The 18,913-nt window shown below is 52.7% G+C and overlaps 1 protein-coding gene across 2 annotated transcripts in view; it reads right to left on the bottom strand.

The window, feature by feature from the left end:
* Positions 1 to 578: 578 nt before the first annotated feature.
* The window catches only part of KIAA0040, a 28,883-nt gene continuing 10,548 nt past the window's right edge, over positions 579 to 18,913 (bottom strand). For both annotated transcript variants that reach the window (XM_081122287.1, XM_081122288.1), the window contains exon 2: positions 579 to 3,975. In XM_081122287.1, coding sequence (XP_080978413.1) covers positions 3,572 to 3,961 — 390 coding nt within the window. In that variant the 5' untranslated portion in view covers positions 3,962 to 3,975 and the 3' untranslated portion in view covers positions 579 to 3,571. The remainder of the gene's footprint in view (positions 3,976 to 18,913) is intronic.

Genomic DNA, 18,913 nt, shown 5'->3' on the forward strand with positions numbered 1-18,913 from the left:
AACAATCCCATCCTTCCTTGTTCTAGTGGACAACACTGTTCTAGATGGTTTCTGCTTTGATGACCAGCTTAGCATCATTGAGGAGGGGTCTGGAGTATCTAAACCACTGCATTTCATAATCGATGCAAAGCTACGGCCTACTTGGAAAAAACCTAAATATTTATATGTACATGCACGGTCTCTACAGAGGACTTGATCTCTCCCCTTCCCAGGACCTGAGTTACTCACAGGTCTGTTTTTACTTAGTTTGTGCTGTTTCCCTGCTTCCTTTAAGAAGACGTTGCCTGGCCTCCTTGAAGGGAGCGCTCCCCAGGCGTTGCAGGGGCACGTGTGCTTTTCTATAGCCGGCACCTGTGAGGATGCCTGGTCCCTGCAGCACTGCTTGCAGGCGGTAGTTCCGGTCCTCTGACCTGGGACTCAGCCAGGGCTGGGGTGGGGACAGGGACGTGGGGGCAGCACCTTCGCATCCCAGAGGGAGGCCCTGTATCCATCATTCCTGAATGAGTGACGTCTGGGAGAGGGTCATATCGAATGTCAAGAAAGGACGGACTCCAGCAAGGAAGGAGACCAGGTGTGGCTTTTATTTTTCAAAGTATTTTATTTAAATAAGTTTTTCTGTTGACGCGTTTGAATTTTCCAGGAAAAAAAAAATACTGACAAATACTGTACAACTTAGACCACTTATATTCTTCTTGAAAAGGCGACTACCCCTTTTCTATACCCTCCCCCTAACCCCAGAAATAAGGAATTGAGTCCACTGAGCGGTGGGGAAAGACCTGCTCTGACAGAAATGGCCTCCCAGCTGAGCTGGGTGCACATTGTGGGGGATCCCCAGGCCTGCACTGGACTAGGAAGCCCCTTCTTTACCACCCTTTGTCCTTCATTAGCTTAAACCCCCCAAGATGGACCAAGTTGGCCCCCCCTCCCAGGCACTCCAGTTGCCAGAGGCAGTTCTGGGACAGAGGCTGAGAAGGAAAGGAGTGGAAATGGAGATGAATGAAGGGATGGAGCTGGGAGAAGGGACAGAGAAGGCAAAACCCGAGGGAGGAGGCTGGGAACTAAGTGGGAAGGGGTGTGTCCCCAGTAATCACCTGGGCGCCTTTCACTAGCGCACCCATTAATTCAACAGGCACGTGAGGGTCTCTCATGCCCCGGGCACTGTTCTAGGTACTCCAGGGAGGCTGGGCAGGGAAAAGAGAGGCCTGGTTCAGGGTTTGGGTCCTTGGTCCGAGGCTGTGGAAGCAGATGAGACCTGCGTCTCAGGATTCTGTGCCCAGAGCTGGAGCTGGAGCAGGGCCATTAGATTAGGAGACAGCAGGGCGCTGTACCTGGGGACAGAGGCTAGTGCTGGTGGGGATGACCAACTGTCTTAATGCAAATGAGCAGCCAGTTGCCATGGCAACCATGTTCCTGGTGATCTCCTCTCTTGGATCGTATCTGACACCAGTCTCAGCCCCAGCCCCATCTCTCCCCAACTCATCCATTTCAGAGGGGCTGAGAGGTGGAGATGGAAGGGCCACCTGTCCTGGTGGGCAGTGGAAGACGTAGGGAGATGAAGTCATCCTGGGATGTCCAGGGGACAGTCGGATGCTCCATGACAAGCTCTCCATGAGACAAGGGGACAGAGAATCGGAGGGTGTAGCTTTTTCTGGTCAAAGGGGTTTAGGAGTGAGGGGCCTGACTGCCTGGGATACTTAGGGCCGCTTAGGGTGAGAGGGTGAGCTGAGCATCTCTGGTGCCACAATATATGCAGGCTTGGACTGTACTTCCTGGGGTCACTGTGAGAAGACCGGAGGCAGCAATCACCACCTGCGTCCACCCTGCACAGGCCTAGAGCACACCTGGAGGGCAGGTGAGAGCCAGGTAGCCCAAGTGAGCAAACAGAGTGTGTTTTTCCCGAGCACAATCTTACAGAATTTAGTTTTTGCTACTATAAGTACCATAGTTTAGCTACATTATTAATGAAATCGCAATTTCACCACCATTTAGAACAGCTTCCATGGGAAAATATTTCAGGAGAGCCTCCCCACAGGTTTGCAAACAAACTTGGACAGCACAGCCTGCTCCCGGGCTGGGAATATTACCCATCACTATAATATGGTCACAGTACAATCAGAATACCAACCAGTTAATCATATAAGTGGATTAACTTGGCCCCCCAACTTCAGCCGGGCGGGGAGACACTCTCCTCAGTTCACAGCGGACCTGGCTGACATGTCCTCATGGACCTTGGGGCACACATGTCAACCCAGGCCCTGGTTTTATGTGCATCCCCTGCAGAACTCAACACCCAACCTCCATCCACTACAGTAACTAGGGGCTCACCTGGAAGGTCACTTGGGGGGACTGGCGAGGTATCACAAGCTTACCCTTAACATCATCACACATGCGTTAGCGTCCACAGACAGCTATGAGTACCCACTGTGTGCAAGGCACCTGCCTGAGCCTCAGGATAAATATTAAGAAGCCTCTATATAGCTTCATCCTGCTTTCTCTTCAGCTCTGAATCTTCTGCCGCCCACCTGCAACATGCCAGGCCTCCCTGAGAGCCTTGGGGAGCCGTTTCCAGTGTGCTTTCTGGGAGGTTGTACCCGGGATTGTCTTCATCCCTTCCCTGCTGAAAACCTTTGGCCCCAGGGGGGATACCTGCTCAGGTGTGGCGCCTCCTTCCCACCTGTAAAGCATGTATTGCACAGGCACGCACCGCAGTGCGGTGGAGTGAATGGAGCACCTTAGCTACTTGGTTTCCATAGCTTTCTAGGAGCCACTACCCAGAGCTCTTTGTCCTTGTGTGGAGAAGGGCCCCTTCCCGGTGGCTCTGTGGGGAGCGTCTCAACGAGAGGCCTTAGACCACATTAAACACCGACCGGTGGTAATGACCTTGTCAGGAGTTGCAGACAATAGCTTTCGATGGCTTCTGATCCATTGCACTTTACGCTTTCCCTCCCGGGGGGGGGGGGGGTCAGGAGCACAGGAACTCGGTGGGTCTGTATCAGCGTACAGTGAAGGGGCTGTACCAGGCTGCTGAGATGTCCCCGTGTGAGGGCTTCCAGCAGAAGGGCTTGTGGGGATCGGAGTAGGAAGCACACGTCTGTAACCTGAGTAGTATGTGGAGTAGACAGGGGATATGGAGCCTTGCCCGGTCGTGTGACTGTGCACCCGCATCTGGCCAGGCCGTCCTATGAGATGTTTTTGCGAGAGCAGATCCCGTGCTGCGTGCGTGTGGTGTGTGCGTGGTGTGCGCGTGGGTGCATTTGGGAGACGCGTCAAGATGTACGGATGCGTGTGCCTTGTGCTTTTGCACACGGACTGTGCGGAAGTAGGTGAAAGGCATGCTGGGATCTGCAGTAAAGAGCGAGGCTATCGGGCACACAGCTGCCCAGATGGTGCCCAAGCACTGTCCACGTGCTCCCTGGCAGCGGCCTCCACGGGGACGCTCGGTCTGAGGTTGGTTCCTCGCTGGAGAAGTTCCTCTGTGGACATGAGTGCGACGCTCCAGGGATCGCTGCTCCCCACCTGTGTCCTTGGAAGGCCGTGCGGCCCCCGGAGGCGCCCCCCCGCTTCCTGCCCACTAGACAGGCAGCGACAGCCGCTTCTCCATCGGCAGGAGCTTGGGCTGAGCGGAGATCCAGAGGTCGTCCTCCCCCTTCCTCTTCCTCTTCTTCTTCCCCTTGTTGCGCCCTGGCCGCTGGCCCCCGTCGCCCGGCCGGCTCCAGCAGGAATAGCAACAGACGAAGAGCAGCGCGATGACCAGCAGCAGCGGCAGTGCCAGGATGACGCCCAGGCAGACGGTGTTGAAGAGGCCCTCTTGGTGTTTGGTCAGGATGGTGTCCCAGATGTCACTGAAGAAGGAGCCGACTTTCTCCATGGTGCTCGGCTCACCGCCGAGCCCCGGGCTCGAGGGGACGCGGCCCGGTTCACGTGTGGCTGAGTCCTCTTGGGGCCGGGGGGGTCTGGACATGCCACGGAGAGCACCTGGAGAGGGCGAAACGCACAAGTCAAGAAAAACGCGGAGGAACGCCCTGCAGTTTCTCATAACATCATAGATTTTAGGCTTAGGAAAGAGGAAGGAATGGAAGATTTCCAGGGTTTGCTGAAATCATAAGAGACGCGATAAATGAGATATCTGCACGCGCTTCGTCAATAGGTGTTCGTTCATTCTCGCTATGTCCGCACGCTGCTGCTGGGCGTAGGAGGTGAAAATTAATAGGATTTCGGTCCTGGCGCACAGTGGCTGCTCAGCAGTGGCTGGGGAAACGCATCACTCGGCATAGCCGGGGTTCTGCGGGCCTTTTCGGTGGAAAAGGCGTCTTGAAGGCGGCTGAGCTGTGGTGCTTGGAAACTGGGGTGGGGCCCCTGGACGCCTCCCTACTCCTGTCCCGAGCTCAGCTTACAGCTGGGTCTGCTCTGGTTGCTTGTTCAGAGTGGCCCTCCTTCCTCTGGCACCCCCTCCACCCCTCCACACATATCTTAGCCCTCAGGGCTCAGGTATAAGGTCTTAGAGGCTCCTTCAGTTCTGGAATCCGCAGGTTCTTGTGTCCAAAGGAGACTCGGAGGACAAGCATGATTCAAGGAAATGTAAGAGACTTCTTTGTGCAAGACATTGCCCAGGACCCAGAGATCACCCTTGACCTTAGCCCAAAGGCCCCGAAACCCAAAGATCAAAGAGCCATTGGTTTTCAGGCTGAAGACCATAGAGCTCACCCCAACCAACTCTCTCACTTGAAGATGGAGTCTGAGGCCCAGGGTGGCGAGGTGACATGTCTGAGAACACTCAGTTGTGACAAACACCCAGACCTCTGGACAATGGGTCCAGCACTCTCCCAAGGCTGCCGGGCCAGTGAAAGAACTAAGGATGGTGACATTACTTAACACTTGTTTTTCATTTGATACTTTAAAAGTCACCTTCATGTGAATTATATCTCCTAAGTGAGCAACAGGATGGCGCATTGTCAATGGGGGTAAGTGCTGGGGATGTGGGTCCAGAATCATAGTTTCATTCTGTTTCCTGCCCTGGAGCAGGAGCGTGGCCTCACCTGGGCAGTGTGTCACAGTGGTGCCCCAGGGCTTGTCCTCGAGGTCTGTGCCCTTGGATAACACACTCTATAAGCACCCCATGTACCCAAAGCTCCTGAGTCCTTGGAAGCCCACATGACCTCAGCCCTGGTCTGCTGGCCGGTGGCCCCACACCCTCAGGGTACAATGTCTGCAGCTGTATAAATTGGCTCCTGCTGCTGTGACATTTGGTCCCTGGGAAGAAGTGAGACTCTAAGATGGCAGGTAACACCTTACACCTGCTGGTCATTAAGTCTTCATTACGACCTGACCAAGTGGACATGGTTGTTTCCCAGCCCTCCAGGCGAGGACATGGAGGCACAGGCCCCACAGTGAGTGAGGGGTGGCGCTGGCCTTTCCGATTCTGGGAAGTTTGGCCCCTGATGCCCAGGGTGAGCCCTTCACTGGTGTTGCTCTGGGCCACCTCTCCCTTTGTGTGGAATTAACCCACTTTTGGCAAGTAGCCCTAGATGTTCAGAATCTTACGATACTTGGCTGCTCCTCAGGTTGATATGTTTATCCCTGTTGTAGACAAAGACGGCAAAGAGATTTACTTCCTGTTGTTAGATACTTCACGAAGGCACGAGACAGGCAACGAAACCCGGGCCCTGCCCAGGTGAAGGTTTATAGAAAGCACGGCTGCCCAAACTTACTCAACAGACAACAAAGAGGAGTGTTCTGAGAAGTCACAGCCCCTCTGGGGGCCTGGGGACACCGAGCCGTGGGTCTGCCCACACGCCACCAAGCCTGCAGGCTCTACATCGATGAAAGCCACCCGTGTGCCCTGTGACATATCGCGGCCATGCACTGCCTCAGCGCCTCACACCCCTCGTCTCCTCTGCCCTTTACCATGACCTTTGCTGTGACCTCAGCCTTGGATTTCACTGCTTTGTTGTGGGAAGACGTTGGGTACTTTTCTCTACTTTGATTCCACAACCGAGAGCTTTGCTGGGACCAGATGCTCTTTGCAGTGCATTTGTGTGGCTCAGAGAGGGGGCTGTCGGTCGCGGCCAGGGTTCAGAGGGCCTTCATAGGGTGCATTAATTTGGGGGCTCTGTAACAGGAGGAGGGTGTTGTGATCAGAGCTGCCCTTCAGGAAAAGATAACAGGATCTGAAAAGCTCTGGAAAATGCTTCGAGAAAGGCCTTCACGCATTTAACAGACATTTATCGAGCACCCACTATATGGCACACATTGCGTGGTGTTGAGGATTTAGTGATGCAGGTCCAAGGTGTGGTTCCTGCTATCATGGAGCCTCGTACATGCTGATCACTGAGGGATCAAGTCATAAAGGTCAAACAGAATCAGCAAATTCCAGCTTAGGTTGCTTAGCTGGCTGAAATGGAAGCATGTATTTGAATTACGTGTTTATCCCAGTGTCCCAGGCCCTCCCGCCCCTCCCAGCCTTTGTCTCAAGCTCGTCCATCCCATGGCACCTCAAGTAGTCTTTGAATAAATAGGTTTCTCTTCGAGCTAAAGCCAAGTCAATAATTCCCGTCTGGATTGCTAGCGGTACTGATCTGAGTCTGCTCTCCACACAGCCAAAGAGAGCATTCATTAACATTTGGGAACCCAGTCTGGGGGAAATTCGATTAAAAGGTATTCTTTATATTTTTCAATCTGAGAATTCTCTTCTGGGCCCCCAGGTTAGTTGCTGAGCTCTGCTAATCTGTAGCGTTTCATGAGTATTTATGAGCCTCGCATTATTAGCATTTCCAGGAAACAATCACGCGTCTCCTGGGTGGTATGAGTTAAAAGTTAGAGCTTCCGTAGACTGTTTGCAAAAGGAGCCACACTTTGGGCCTTACACTGTAAGGCAGTTCATCTCTCCTTGTAAAACCAAAGCAGGTGCCAATCAACCTGGATTGTTTGGTTGTGGTTGTGGTTGTGGGGGCAGGTGTGAGGAGAGAGAAGAGGGGAAAAGTTACTTTGAGTTTACTTGAAACCAAAAATTTTTCGTCTCTCTGCTCTCCGCAGTGTCTAGCTGGGGAGACAGTCATTCATGTCCCCGTTCTTCCCACAAACCTCTGTCTGGCTGCGTGCGAGGTGCTGATAGAGCGCAATGATCTTGGGGCCCGAAGACCTGGGTCTGAGCTCTGGCTCAGCGTGCACAACCGCTGTTAGTTACCGAACCTCAGCTACAAAGGGAAGCTCATAAGCTTTCCTCCTAACGATGTTGTGAAGATTAAAAGAGCTCAGTGTATTTAGTGCATTTTGTAAACGGCAAAATGCTACAAAACATAATCTGTAAAATCCTGGGCTTTCTCCAGATAACAGCCGACTAAAAGCCTGGAGCTTTTCCTCTCCATTCCTCACTCCAAGCCTCACTGCCAAAGAGCCACGGGCCCCCACCCCATCCCAGTGAAAAGGGTTTCACAGGCAGCTTCCCTGCTTGTGGCTGGTCTGCAGGTCTGTGACTGTGTTCTAGACCCTGGCATCCTGCGACAGGGGACAGGGATCGGGGAGGGCCGCTTGGGGAACATCTGGGGGTGCCTGGAGGACTGCTGAGCTCACGACATGAGTGCAGGGAGAGTGCCCAGCCCTCTGCTGCCCCAGCCTCCCTTCTAGGCTCTGGGAGCCCTGGCTGTGTGCAGGGAAGGCTCCTTCCCCTGGAAGGTTGGATCCACCCCTGAGAACCAAGAGCCGGTCCAGAGCTGTGTCCAGGCTGGTCCTCAGACTGGTGTTCCCTCTGGAGCCCCCCAAGCAGGGGCCGGGCCTTCTAGTTTACACCAGCCTATCACTGTTCCTGCGTATCAGATGTGGTGATACCTGCAAGCTGTGGAGTAGTAGCTGTTGGCTACTAAATGCCTCCTACAAATGTGAAGACCACAATGGGACCCAGTTAAAATCCCTGAGACCAACTCCAGAGTGACCAGTGGCCCACATCTTTACCCCATCTTGAGAGGAGTGGGGGGAGGCGGGGAGTTTCAGTCTCTCCCAGAACCTTCAAAGACTCCTGGGCCGCAGCTGCAGACTGCTGGGTGTGTGTGGGGCCATCTCATGATTGAAAGTTTGAGACAAAGACCTCTGAGCCCCCCGCCTTGTACTGTGGTCATGGACATGTGTGCTGATCTCTTCACCGAGGATCTTGGGGACCACGGTGGACATCTGGCCAGTCTGGCTGCCTCGGAGTCACCAGGGAATTTAAGATGCAGATCCCTGGGCTGCTCTCCTGGAGACCCTGGTTCAGCAGGTCAGGGGCGGGCCCAGGGATTGATGTTTGTAACAAAGAGCCCAGGTGTTTCTGGACGGTTGTCAGGTTCAAGAGCTGCTGTGTGAGCAGGCTGACCACTGGTTTTATAGGAGCACAGGTGGCTGTGAGCAAGGGATGGATCTTGGACGAGGGCAGAAGACAGTGTGATGGGTCCTGGGTCATGGGAGCAGCACAGCAGGAGGAGCAGGCAATTCGACCCAGAGGGGTTTGCGGGAAAGTGACTCAAAGGAAATGACAATCAGATGGGTGTCTGCCCAGCATTCGGTCCGTGACTACTCACGGAGCCATGTTACATGCCGGGGACTGTGTTGGGCCTGGGTGTCCAGAACACGGAGACCCGATCCTGCCCTTTCAGCGCTCAGGGCCTAGCGCAGGAAGCAGACGCTCCTCAAGGAGCGCAGCTGACACGTGTGAACCGTAATCCTGGAGCCGGCTGGAGGGAGGGGCCTGTGAGCCGTGGGAGTGAGTGACACCCGGGGAGGTCCGAGCAGGCTCTGGGCAGGGCCGGCTTCGCAAAGATCTTAATTATAAAAACAGCAAACACGTGTCAGGGCATCTGGGAAGTCTTGAAACAGAGACTAAACGTCTGCAGAGCATTTTTAAGTAACAGGCCTGACACGTTTTCCCCCAACCGCGGATACCGCTTCAGGTGAAGGGCCCCTGAATTCAACTGTTAGGACACTAAAAAGTGTCCCAGGAGGTCTGGAAACACAGGGAAATGATGTGTCTATTGTGCTTTTTTCCAGATGAACAATGGGACCCCTGGCTTCTCCTGAAAAGAACCTGAGAGGACCGAGTGGCTGACCCCAGCAGCAGCGGCAGCAAGTGGGGTGACGGAGTGGTGACGCCGGCCCACAGGTAGGCGGCCCCGCAGCCACGGGGCCTCTAAGCCTTGTCGCTGTGTGCTGTGAGAGCGGTGGGTTTTAAACGAGGAGGGGACATGGCTGTTCTGTGTTTGAATTGTCCTGTCTCTGAGGTGAGAGACGTCAAGGGCGAGAGCAGGAGGAGACGATTACTGTTCAGGGCAGATGGCCGCTGGGACTGGGTGAGGGTGGCGGTGACGGGCGGTACTCGTGCCTGCCTTGGGTGTTCTCAGCGGATGTGGTGGTGGGGACATGGGGTGGTGGACCTGGCTGTGCTCTGCTTGTGTCTTCCAGCCCTGGTCTAGCTCAGGTGGAAGTACTTATTTTCTCTAAAATAGGAATCGCATCAAACGGCCTGTACCTGGTTCCCCCCATCTCTCCTGGGGGTTTACGGCATCTTAACCAGCCCCAGGTGTCTCCACCTGCCCGCCCAAACCCTGCCCCAGCTCTCAAACCTATGGTGCAGTCCTCGCAAGCCCCCGTGGTGACGATGGTGCCACTCAGGCCAGCCCACGCCAGGACAGGAGTGGAACCTCGGCCAGTGGTTCACTCGGCCGCCCTGGCTGGGTTTTCCCAATGGTTCTCACCTGGCTCTCCTGACGGGCTCAGGTGCCCTCTAACAGATGGAAGTGCTGTTTTGTACAGAAATTGTCACACCCCAGCAAGCAACCTGCGTGTCGATCAGGTTTATAACTGAAACCCAGCCCTGGGCGTGATGAGAGATGTCTCATTAATTGCTGCTGGTAACCAGTCCAGGTGCTAAGTGGGAGCCCCTTTCCTCCCCAGAGTGTGCACGTGTCGTGTGTTACTAGATGCTGAGTGTGTGAGCAAAATAGATGGTGTTTCCCCTCCGAATCAATGTTACAATTATGGTTGCGATCTTGAACAAAAGCACAAACAGCTCATCGATGTAAAACTGATGAAAGCACCGTGGTTATTAAGAGCATCACATAGACATTCGGAACTGGAAGAGTGCACAGGTGGGTCAGGCGGTCGAGTTCCCCACCACGTTGATAAACACGGGGCCAAAAGGGGCTGTGACTTGCTGGACCCACAATGGCGATGGGTGGAGTTAGGCCAGAACCAATGTCTTTTGACTCCTGGCATCTCCTCCTGCCAGGTCTCCCCACGAAAGTCCTTAGAAATAAACACTGAGGCAGCGCCCACCACCCTGTGTTCAGGCTCACCGGCTTCTCAGCCCCCATACAGCTCTGTGGGGCCACGTGACTAAGCTCTGACCAAGGGAATGCGGGGTCCTTGTGTTTTCGCTCTGCTTGCTCATTGGTGGCCACCTGCAAAGGCCCCCTGGGGGAGGCCTCCCGGGTCCCTGGGATAGCAGGCATGGAAGGTGCTCCTGAATGACTGCGGAGCACAGCGCCCCCTGCTGACCACAGTCAACAGTGGAATGAGTGAGAAACAAACCTTTGTTGGGTGAAGCCCTGAGATTGAAGGGTTCTTTGCGACAGCAATTAGCCTGTGCTGACTAACCCAGGTGACAGAAAGCTCATGTTGGTAATGATTATAACCATGTGAAGATTCAGCAACTCTCCTCCAGGGCGGCTATGACCCAAGAGGGGTTTAGCCAGGTGCTCCCAGGTGCCAGTGCTGGGGGGTATTTCCTGCGTCCGAATCCTGGGTTTGAATCCTGACTCTGCTACTCACTAACTGTATCGTGTTGGGCAGCTGCTTAACCTCTTTCTGAGGCCCTGTTTTCTCATCTGTCAAGTGGAGTTGATGATAACAGGCTGTTGTGAAAAGTCAACGAGTCCGTGGACATGGCGCCTCCCAGAGCCCAGCCTGGTGATAACCAAACAAATAGGTGGCCGGAGAAACGTCCCTCAGCTCCTTAGCTAATGATGGTTTAGAACCTGGGGCGGCTCCGCACTCGTGACTGTGACGATCTAGGTCTCCTTTAAACTAAGGCGCTTTCTCTCCTCTCCGCAGTTCTCCTGTACTAAGGAGACACTTTATAAATTATTCATCCATTTTCAAAGTGACATTTCAGAATTAAAACACAGACATCACTCAGAGCAGCGTCTCGAGCGAGTCTCTTCACCCTCTCCCTGTGGATCTCACATTTCGGGCCGAGTCGGACCCAGGCCTCCTTCCTCCCCCGCCCCAAGCCTCTGTCTCTGCCAGTGCAGGCAATGAGCACCGAGTACGGGTGCAGCCACGAATGACACAGATGCGGCAAAGCCGCCTACTTTCTGCAGGGAGAAGGGAGGTAACGAACAGGGCACGGACCAGTAAACCAAGATATGTCACCAGGGCAACACAGGAAGAAGCTGGCCCCGAGGAGGGGACTTGGAACTGAGGCCCAAGGGGTGACAGGGATCCAGGGCGGGCAGAGCCCAGGGAGGGGCTGCTGGGGGCAGGACCGCAGGGTGAAGGCTCCGAGGCGGGAGGGAGGAACAGGCAGCCAGTGCGCCGGCGCCGGGGGCCCTGCAGGCGACCTTGCGGCAGGCAGCTCTGGAGGTGGGGGGCAGGCGGGAGGCCCATGGTTACCGCATCTGTCCAAGCCTCAGTGTGGCTCTGGTTTTCCTCCCTCCCGCTCCGTTTTCTAAAACCCGCATGTGACCATGGTCCTGCTCAGCCTCCTTTTGGCTCCTCATTGCTTAGATGATGGTCACAGCTGCTTCGCAAGGACAGATCTCTCACGATCGGGTCCCCCGTCACCCCAGCCTCATCTCCCACCACCCCCTCATCGCCCCACTGCCCTTAAGTTCTCCCAAACACTCCTGCTTTCTCCCGTTGTGAGCTTTGCGCATGCTGTTCCACCTTCCTGGAAGGCCTTCCCACCTTCTACCCTTGTGTTCACGAGGTCCTCTGTCCCCAAACCTCCCCGGGTAGATTTCTTTCTCTTCTGAGCTCTCATAGAGCCAGTAACCAACCATGGCCTTTATCTTATTGTATTATAGTTTTCTTTGAAAAGCAAGAAAGTAAAAAGGGTCATATATATATATATATATATATATATATATATATATACATACACACCTTGCGGACTTGCTTTCTCATGCTCCTAACTGGCAGTGATCGCACTTGACTGTGTGACTTGACAACCTCGCTCTGAGCCTGTCACATAGTTGGTGCCTAATTAATATTTGATGAAGGAATGAATCCTTTCCAGGCTTGGACTACACAGAAGGCAGACTTGTGTCCTTGGTTCCCCCGTTATCAGTTTAATTGTGTCCCCCACAATTTATATCGTGTAGGCCTTGGGAAGTCCTGACCCCCAGGACCTCAGCATGTGGCCTTATTTGGACACAGCACTGTTGCATAGGTAATTAGTGAAGATGAGGTCGTGCTGGGGTAAAGTGGGCCTATGATCTTATATGACTGGTGTCCTTCTGAGAAGGGGAAATATGGACATAGAGGTGCGCAGATAGAGACAGTGTGAAGAGACATTTAGAGAAGGCGGCCACCTACAAGCAAGGAGAGGGGCCTGGAACAGACCTCTCCTTCCCAGCCTTCACAGGGAACCAGCCCTACCAACACTTCAAGTTCGTATTGCTAGACTCTGGAACCATGAGGCAACCCATTTCTGTGTGCAAGCCACCCAGTTTGTGGCACTTTGTTACGGCAGCCCCAGGAAACTAATACTATACCCCTTTTGCTTCACCCCCACCTCCACCCCATCAGCTGGTCCCACCCCAAATCCATCCACTCCTCTCCACTCTGTGGCTAGGTCACCATCATCTCTCACCTGGTCGCTGTGACAGCTTCCCAAACAGCCTCTGGTTCTCCTCTCTTTAGCCTGTCTTCCCCCCATGAGCCAGATCCTGTCATTCCCCACGTCCTGCACCTCCACTCACCCCCCATGGCTTCCCAACACCTGTACAGAAACCTAAACTCCCAGCCGTACCCCACAAATGCCCCCATCATCCGGCCCTGCCTCCTTCTCCAGCCTCGCCTCGCCCCCTCTTCTCACCCCCACCCTTCCTGTGCCATGGACACACCTATTTCAGGCCTGTCCATGCCCCCCCCCCCCAGGACCTTGTGTATCCCCTTGGTACATTAGCTCGCAGATCTCGGCATGCCTGGCTACTCCTAATGTTCAGAGCTCAGCTCAAATGCATTTCTGTTGAAATGTAACCTCAACTGTTACCCCATCAAGAGGCCTTTCTTAACCAAGTGGTCGAGACGAGCCCCGCCTCCAGTCAGCCATTGCAGACCATCCTATCTCACTGCCCCTGTAGCGGGAACTTCTCGTTCACGTGCCAGGCTCCTGTCGCTGTAGTTTACACATCAGTGACTGTCTTCCTGCACTGGAACGTGAGCTCAGTGAGAACAGGGCCCTTGCCTGCCTTGTTCTGTTTGGATGCCCAGAGTCTGAATGAATGAACGAAGTTATGCCAGTTAACCCAAAGGGCCTCAAAGAAAAGAGATCTTGAAAAAATGTTCATCGGTCAACCCAGGTCATTGGGGAGAGAGGGCAGGGGCAACGAAGGGCGTAGAACAGTGACCGTCAGTCACATCTGTGACTAGACGTTGATGACAGTTACTCACCATTTAGCCCACAGGTCCCCCAGCCAAGTAACTCATTTCAGGAGGAAATAATGATCCAAGAAAATTCCATATCACAGAAAGCAGCAGGGAGTGTGTGTGTGTGTGTGTGTGTGTGTGTGTGTGTGTGTGTGTAGGGGGCGGGGAAGGGTTGCCTTATCAGCTCCTAAATAATCACCTACCTTCCTTTAGCTCAGCCACAAAGGGCTCATTGTTGCTGGGACTTTCTGATAACAAGGGATCCTTTCCTAATTACTATATGCTCTATTTCAGGTTCAGCAGAAAAGAAAATTAAAAAGCTCCATTCATTCCACTGCAGGTTCAAATGAGTCAGTCTTTCAATCAATCGAGGATTAATTAAGCTATGCTAGGAAGTGCAGGGGAGGTAAAAGACACCCTCTCTCTACTCGAAGAAGATACGAGGGAAATAATTAGAGAATAATTTAAGGACAATGGAAAGAGTTTACAGAGGTTTTTATCTGGGCTTCCTCTGGCTTTTCGTTAGGGAAGGACTAGAATCTCTGGCCACTTTATCTTCAGTCCTCTTCGTATCTTCTCTCGTCTCATCCCTAATTACAGTGTCTCCACAGGGTCCGGGACGTAGACTCTGCCTATAATTAGTCTTTTTCAGTCACCCTTAGGATTAGCCGCTAGAAGTCATGTCTGATCCTCTGAAATTCCCAACTGTGCCAACTATGATCGAATCGTCAGTATCTCCAGCCTGTTAGCCAGTCAACAGCTTCCTCATGTTTCCGTCCCCGAGATCATCAGGGGCGCTTTCTGGTGTTTCTTCTCCTGAACAGAAACTCGTAGTCAAGACTCTCGCCTCCTCCACTCACAGAGTGTGGAGCCCGGGCAACATCCACTTCAGCACTTTTTCAGTTTTCTCTCCTGTGAACAGATATTCCGTGTTTCTCAGAGGGTTAGTGTTTTATCCGTTGGGCTGCATCATTGCTTTTTTTAAATCCTTACCCGAGAATATGCTTATTGATTTGGGGGAGAGAAGAAGGGAAGGAGAGAGAGAGAGACATGGATTTGAGAGACAAACATCGACTGGTCGCCTCCTGTATGAGCCCCAACCAGGGATCGAACCCACAACCTAGGTATGTGCCCTGACCGGGAATTGAACCCATGACCTCTTTGGTGACCTTTTGGTATCCGGAATGATGCGCCAATCAACTGAGCCACCCGGCCGAGGTGCATCTTTCTAAACTCAGTACTTAGCACAATGCCTGGCAGGTTGGCAATGAATATTTGTTGGATGGATGGATGGATGGATGGATGGATGGATGGATGGATGGGTGAATGAATGCATTGCTGGGAAGAATAAAAGAGATAATGTGTGGGAAGCATGCAGCTTAAGTACACCTCACACAGCGGGTGCCTTAAAATTGCCTTGAAAAACATATAACACGATCTCTGTTATTATACTACTCATATTGTGTGATAGGTGAAAATATCCATTTAAAGAATTATTTGGTTGTAACCTGAGTTTGATCAGTTTTTCGCTAAACTGGTTTAAAGAGCGAGTCGGTCGGCTCCCGGGAACTAGGGCAGGGCTGGCCGGGCCTCTGCTTTGCTGCGATTCCCATTCATTCCCGCCCTCGGCCCTCCTGGCCCCCGGGGGCCGTGTCTGAGGGGTGCCCTGTTTTGCCCGTCACTCTCATCTTTCTCTTCTTCATTTCAGCGAGAATGCTCGCCTGTTTTCCTTTGACTGGTCTCTGTTGACACAGATACCTCAGGAGGCCAAAGCCTCGAAACAGGCGGTTGGCAAAATGCCTTATCACCTTTCCCAGGAGTGATCCGTTGAGTTCAAACGCCACCATTTGCTCCTATCTAAGAGCGCAACTCCGCGTGCGCGTGTGATCAAGGTCTGACAGATGTGGCCTCATTCAGCAACTCGGGAGGTGGGCCTTTGTATCCCCGTTACACAGGTGGGAAAACCGAGGCTACCAGAGATTAAGTGATTTGCCCAAGGCCATGCAGCTGCTAACGTTCAGAAGAGGTTTGACTATAGTCCCATCTGAGTCCCAAGATCCTGCTGTAACTACCGTCCACACAGTCACCATCCTCAGGAGGCTGAGGACCTAAGTCTCTGGACCTTGTCTTTTTCTTCCTCTGATTTCATATGAAGTTCTCAGTCTTTAGCGAGTCCTAGAATTTGGCCACGCTAACCTCCCACATGACCAGGATCAGCTGGAGCTTTGGAAGGACCTATGTTCTCCCCATCTCACACCCTTGTCCCCCTGCCTGCTGCACCCCATCCTGTCACCTACCTGGTCCCTGCGTGCTTCTCAAGCTTGCATTCTTTGGACTGTCCACCCCCACCGGAGTAGGGACTACATCACCTATTCTTGATGTCATCTGTGTAGGGGACAGCCACACAGGGGGCTTAAGACAGAGAAATGCGGGCAAAAGGCAAGCCTTACTTTCCAGCTGTAACCTCCAGTTTGATGGCCTGACCCTGGTCTTCGGCTAATCAGACAAATGAGGAGGAGGAGTGACGTTTGCAAGAGGAATGAATACCTATCAAAATGTCCCTGGAACAATAGAAAAGGGTGGCAGAGGGGTGAGTGGAAGGAGCAGTAAGCTAGGAGTCATAGGATCCTGGTCTCGGCTCCGTTGTCCTCCAAGCGGCTGACCTTGGGCAGGGCAGTTCAGCTTTCTGAGCCCTTTCCTCACCTGAGCTATGCAGCTCTTAGCCAGCCCAGATATTTCTCAAGATTGTTGCAAAGAACACACAAAACATACGTGCGAAAAGGACACTGAGAAGGGAAAATTGCAATCTACATGCTAGGTAGTGGCGCGGCGAAGGATTATATTAAAAAGCGGAATTAAAGCTCAAATGAGAACCCTTGGCTGCTCTTAGGGACACAGCCTGGCACACACCTGACCCCTCCCCTCCCTGTCCCCCTGGTCCTTCATGAATCAGCATAATTATCAGCTCTGTTTCCAATTTGGAGAATTTGTGGGCACACACCGTGACCCGCTCACACTTGTGTTGGCCGCCTGTGTCTACCTGATCTGACCACATCCTGGCGTCAGCGCTAATATAACCCGTAGCCATGGTTACAGTGAAATACCTTGGTCACACAGCTCTCATTTTTACTTCTCAGACCTATTTGGTAAGAGTTTGGAGCCAGTGTTTGTGGGTGTGGTAGGCCCCTAGGTAAAGTTTTATTTTTGGAGACGGTGAGCCGAGGCTCTGAGGTCATCTTTGAGTGAGGCGGTGGGGAGGGGCGGTGCCTTCTCTATTCCGCAAATACTCAGGAGGCTCAGTCACTGACGGCGAAGCCTTCAAACGTCATATCCTCTCGGAGGGAAAGAGTGTTTTTTGAAAAAGCAAGAAGACAACCAAGCACTTGTGTGACTTCGGGTCTCCCACCCGGGTGGTAATTAAAAAATAGGCCTTCAATTGGAAGTTGCATAATTCCCTTTAATATTTCAGAAGGGAACTTGGAGTCCTGCAAACTTTGCAGCAATAACCGAGTGGCTGATTTATTTTTCTCGGTGGTGGCCCGGGAGAGGTTGGTAGGCTGGAATACTTGAAAACTAATGGGGTGGCAAAAATATACAATTATGCAACTCAATAGCAATACAGATACGGCTTTATTTTCCTTCCCATTTCCTCCCTTCATTGAATGTTAACAGACGTTCAGGACAATTAAAAGCCTAGAGCTACCTTGCTGTAAAATTAAGGCTTAAAATGTAAAGGCCAAACCATAGAGGGAGGGGGCAGAAATAGCCCCATTCCAGTCATGGCTCAGTGATGCACAGATGCACTGGGGGGGGTGGCATTCAAACTCACTGGGGCTGGCTTGCTCCCCAACTCCCAGCCCTGCCCAGCAGGCTCTGTCCCAGAGGCAGGCTGTGCAGAGGAGGGAGAGGAACTGATGTGGCTGGGGGATGAGCCTTCACCTCCTGTCTGCTCCAGTTTCAATCTGCATCCCTAATGTCGAACGCATCCCTAATAGCAAATGCAGATTTTTTTATAGTTTTGATAAATAATTGTTGCTAAATACAGAGCAACTATGGGAGTGCCCTAAAGTAATGACCAAGCACCCGCTCAGGCCAGCAGCACCCTCTTTCTTTGATATACATGGCCTTTTCTCAGTCTCCTCAGGTGAGCTGTAGGTGCCAATGTGCTAATAAAGTGTTACTTGCCAAGCTCCTGTTACAGAGAAATTCTGGAACGGCCGCTGGCTTCACCCCATCCCTGACCCCCTCAGTTTGTCTGCCCTCGCCCCCAAACACCTTCCTCTCTACCTGTACTGTGCAAATAAGCGATTTGGGAGAATGGATAGAAGAAATTGCTTAAGCTGTGGATTGCAGAGGGTGGTGCACAAATACTAATGTGTACACACACAAACACCCATGCATACACAACACACACCCTTTCCTCGGCTTCAACCCCTCACCTCTCCCCTTGCCCATCCACCATCTCTCTTCCATCCTTGCCTGGAGACCTCCACGCTTTATGGAAGACTTTCTGGAAAGCTCATGGGCCAATAAAATGTCCCATTCAAATTATTTTTCCTGAAGTTGCACATGGATTTTTATTTCAAGAAGTGCTAGTTATGTATCTAGTATCTACTATGTGACCAGCATGGTGCAGAGGAAGAACAAAGAGGTGTGGGTGCTGGTTCCTGTCCGAGGGTCGTTTCTTAATGAAGCTTAGAACACTCCTGCCAGGTGACAGTTCAGGTCCCTGAACCCCGGACCCCACTTCCTCATCTCTAAGATGCGAAGATGATAAGCCCACTGACTTCATGGCCATCCAGTGTTGTCGCGAAAGCCAGATAATAGCATCATGAGAGTTCTTTACAAACTAAAAATGCCCTTCCAAGCTTAATTTCCAAAAATAATAATAGCAATTGGAAGCTAAAGTGAATATCAGAAAATCCAAAGTGCACACAGCATGAGGAAGGAGAGGGATCAATGTTGGCTTGGGTTTTAAGGGGGAGGGCATGGAGGAGACAGAGGTTGTGCTGGACCCTGTGCAGAATGTCATCAGGTGGAGGGTGGCACATTTGGAGGGAAGGGAAGTTGGGGTGCACTGGATAGGAAGGGATGCCAAGAGCAGAGGTAGGCACATGCAGAGTGTGGGACTGGGGTGGCAGGGCAGGAACCCTCCAAGGAAGAGCAGGACTGAGGTGGCACAGGCGAGGCCTGTGAGACACAGAGGGCTGGGAAGGAAGAGCATAGGTCTGCTGTGATGGGCCCCAGGGAGGCCCTGGAAGTTGGTGAGCAGTGGACAGAGCAGGGTCAGTGTTTC

This window comes from Miniopterus schreibersii (genome assembly GCF_964146895.1).
Source record: "Miniopterus schreibersii genome assembly, chromosome: 19".
In the NCBI taxonomy this organism is placed as follows: domain Eukaryota; kingdom Metazoa; phylum Chordata; class Mammalia; order Chiroptera; family Miniopteridae; genus Miniopterus; species Miniopterus schreibersii.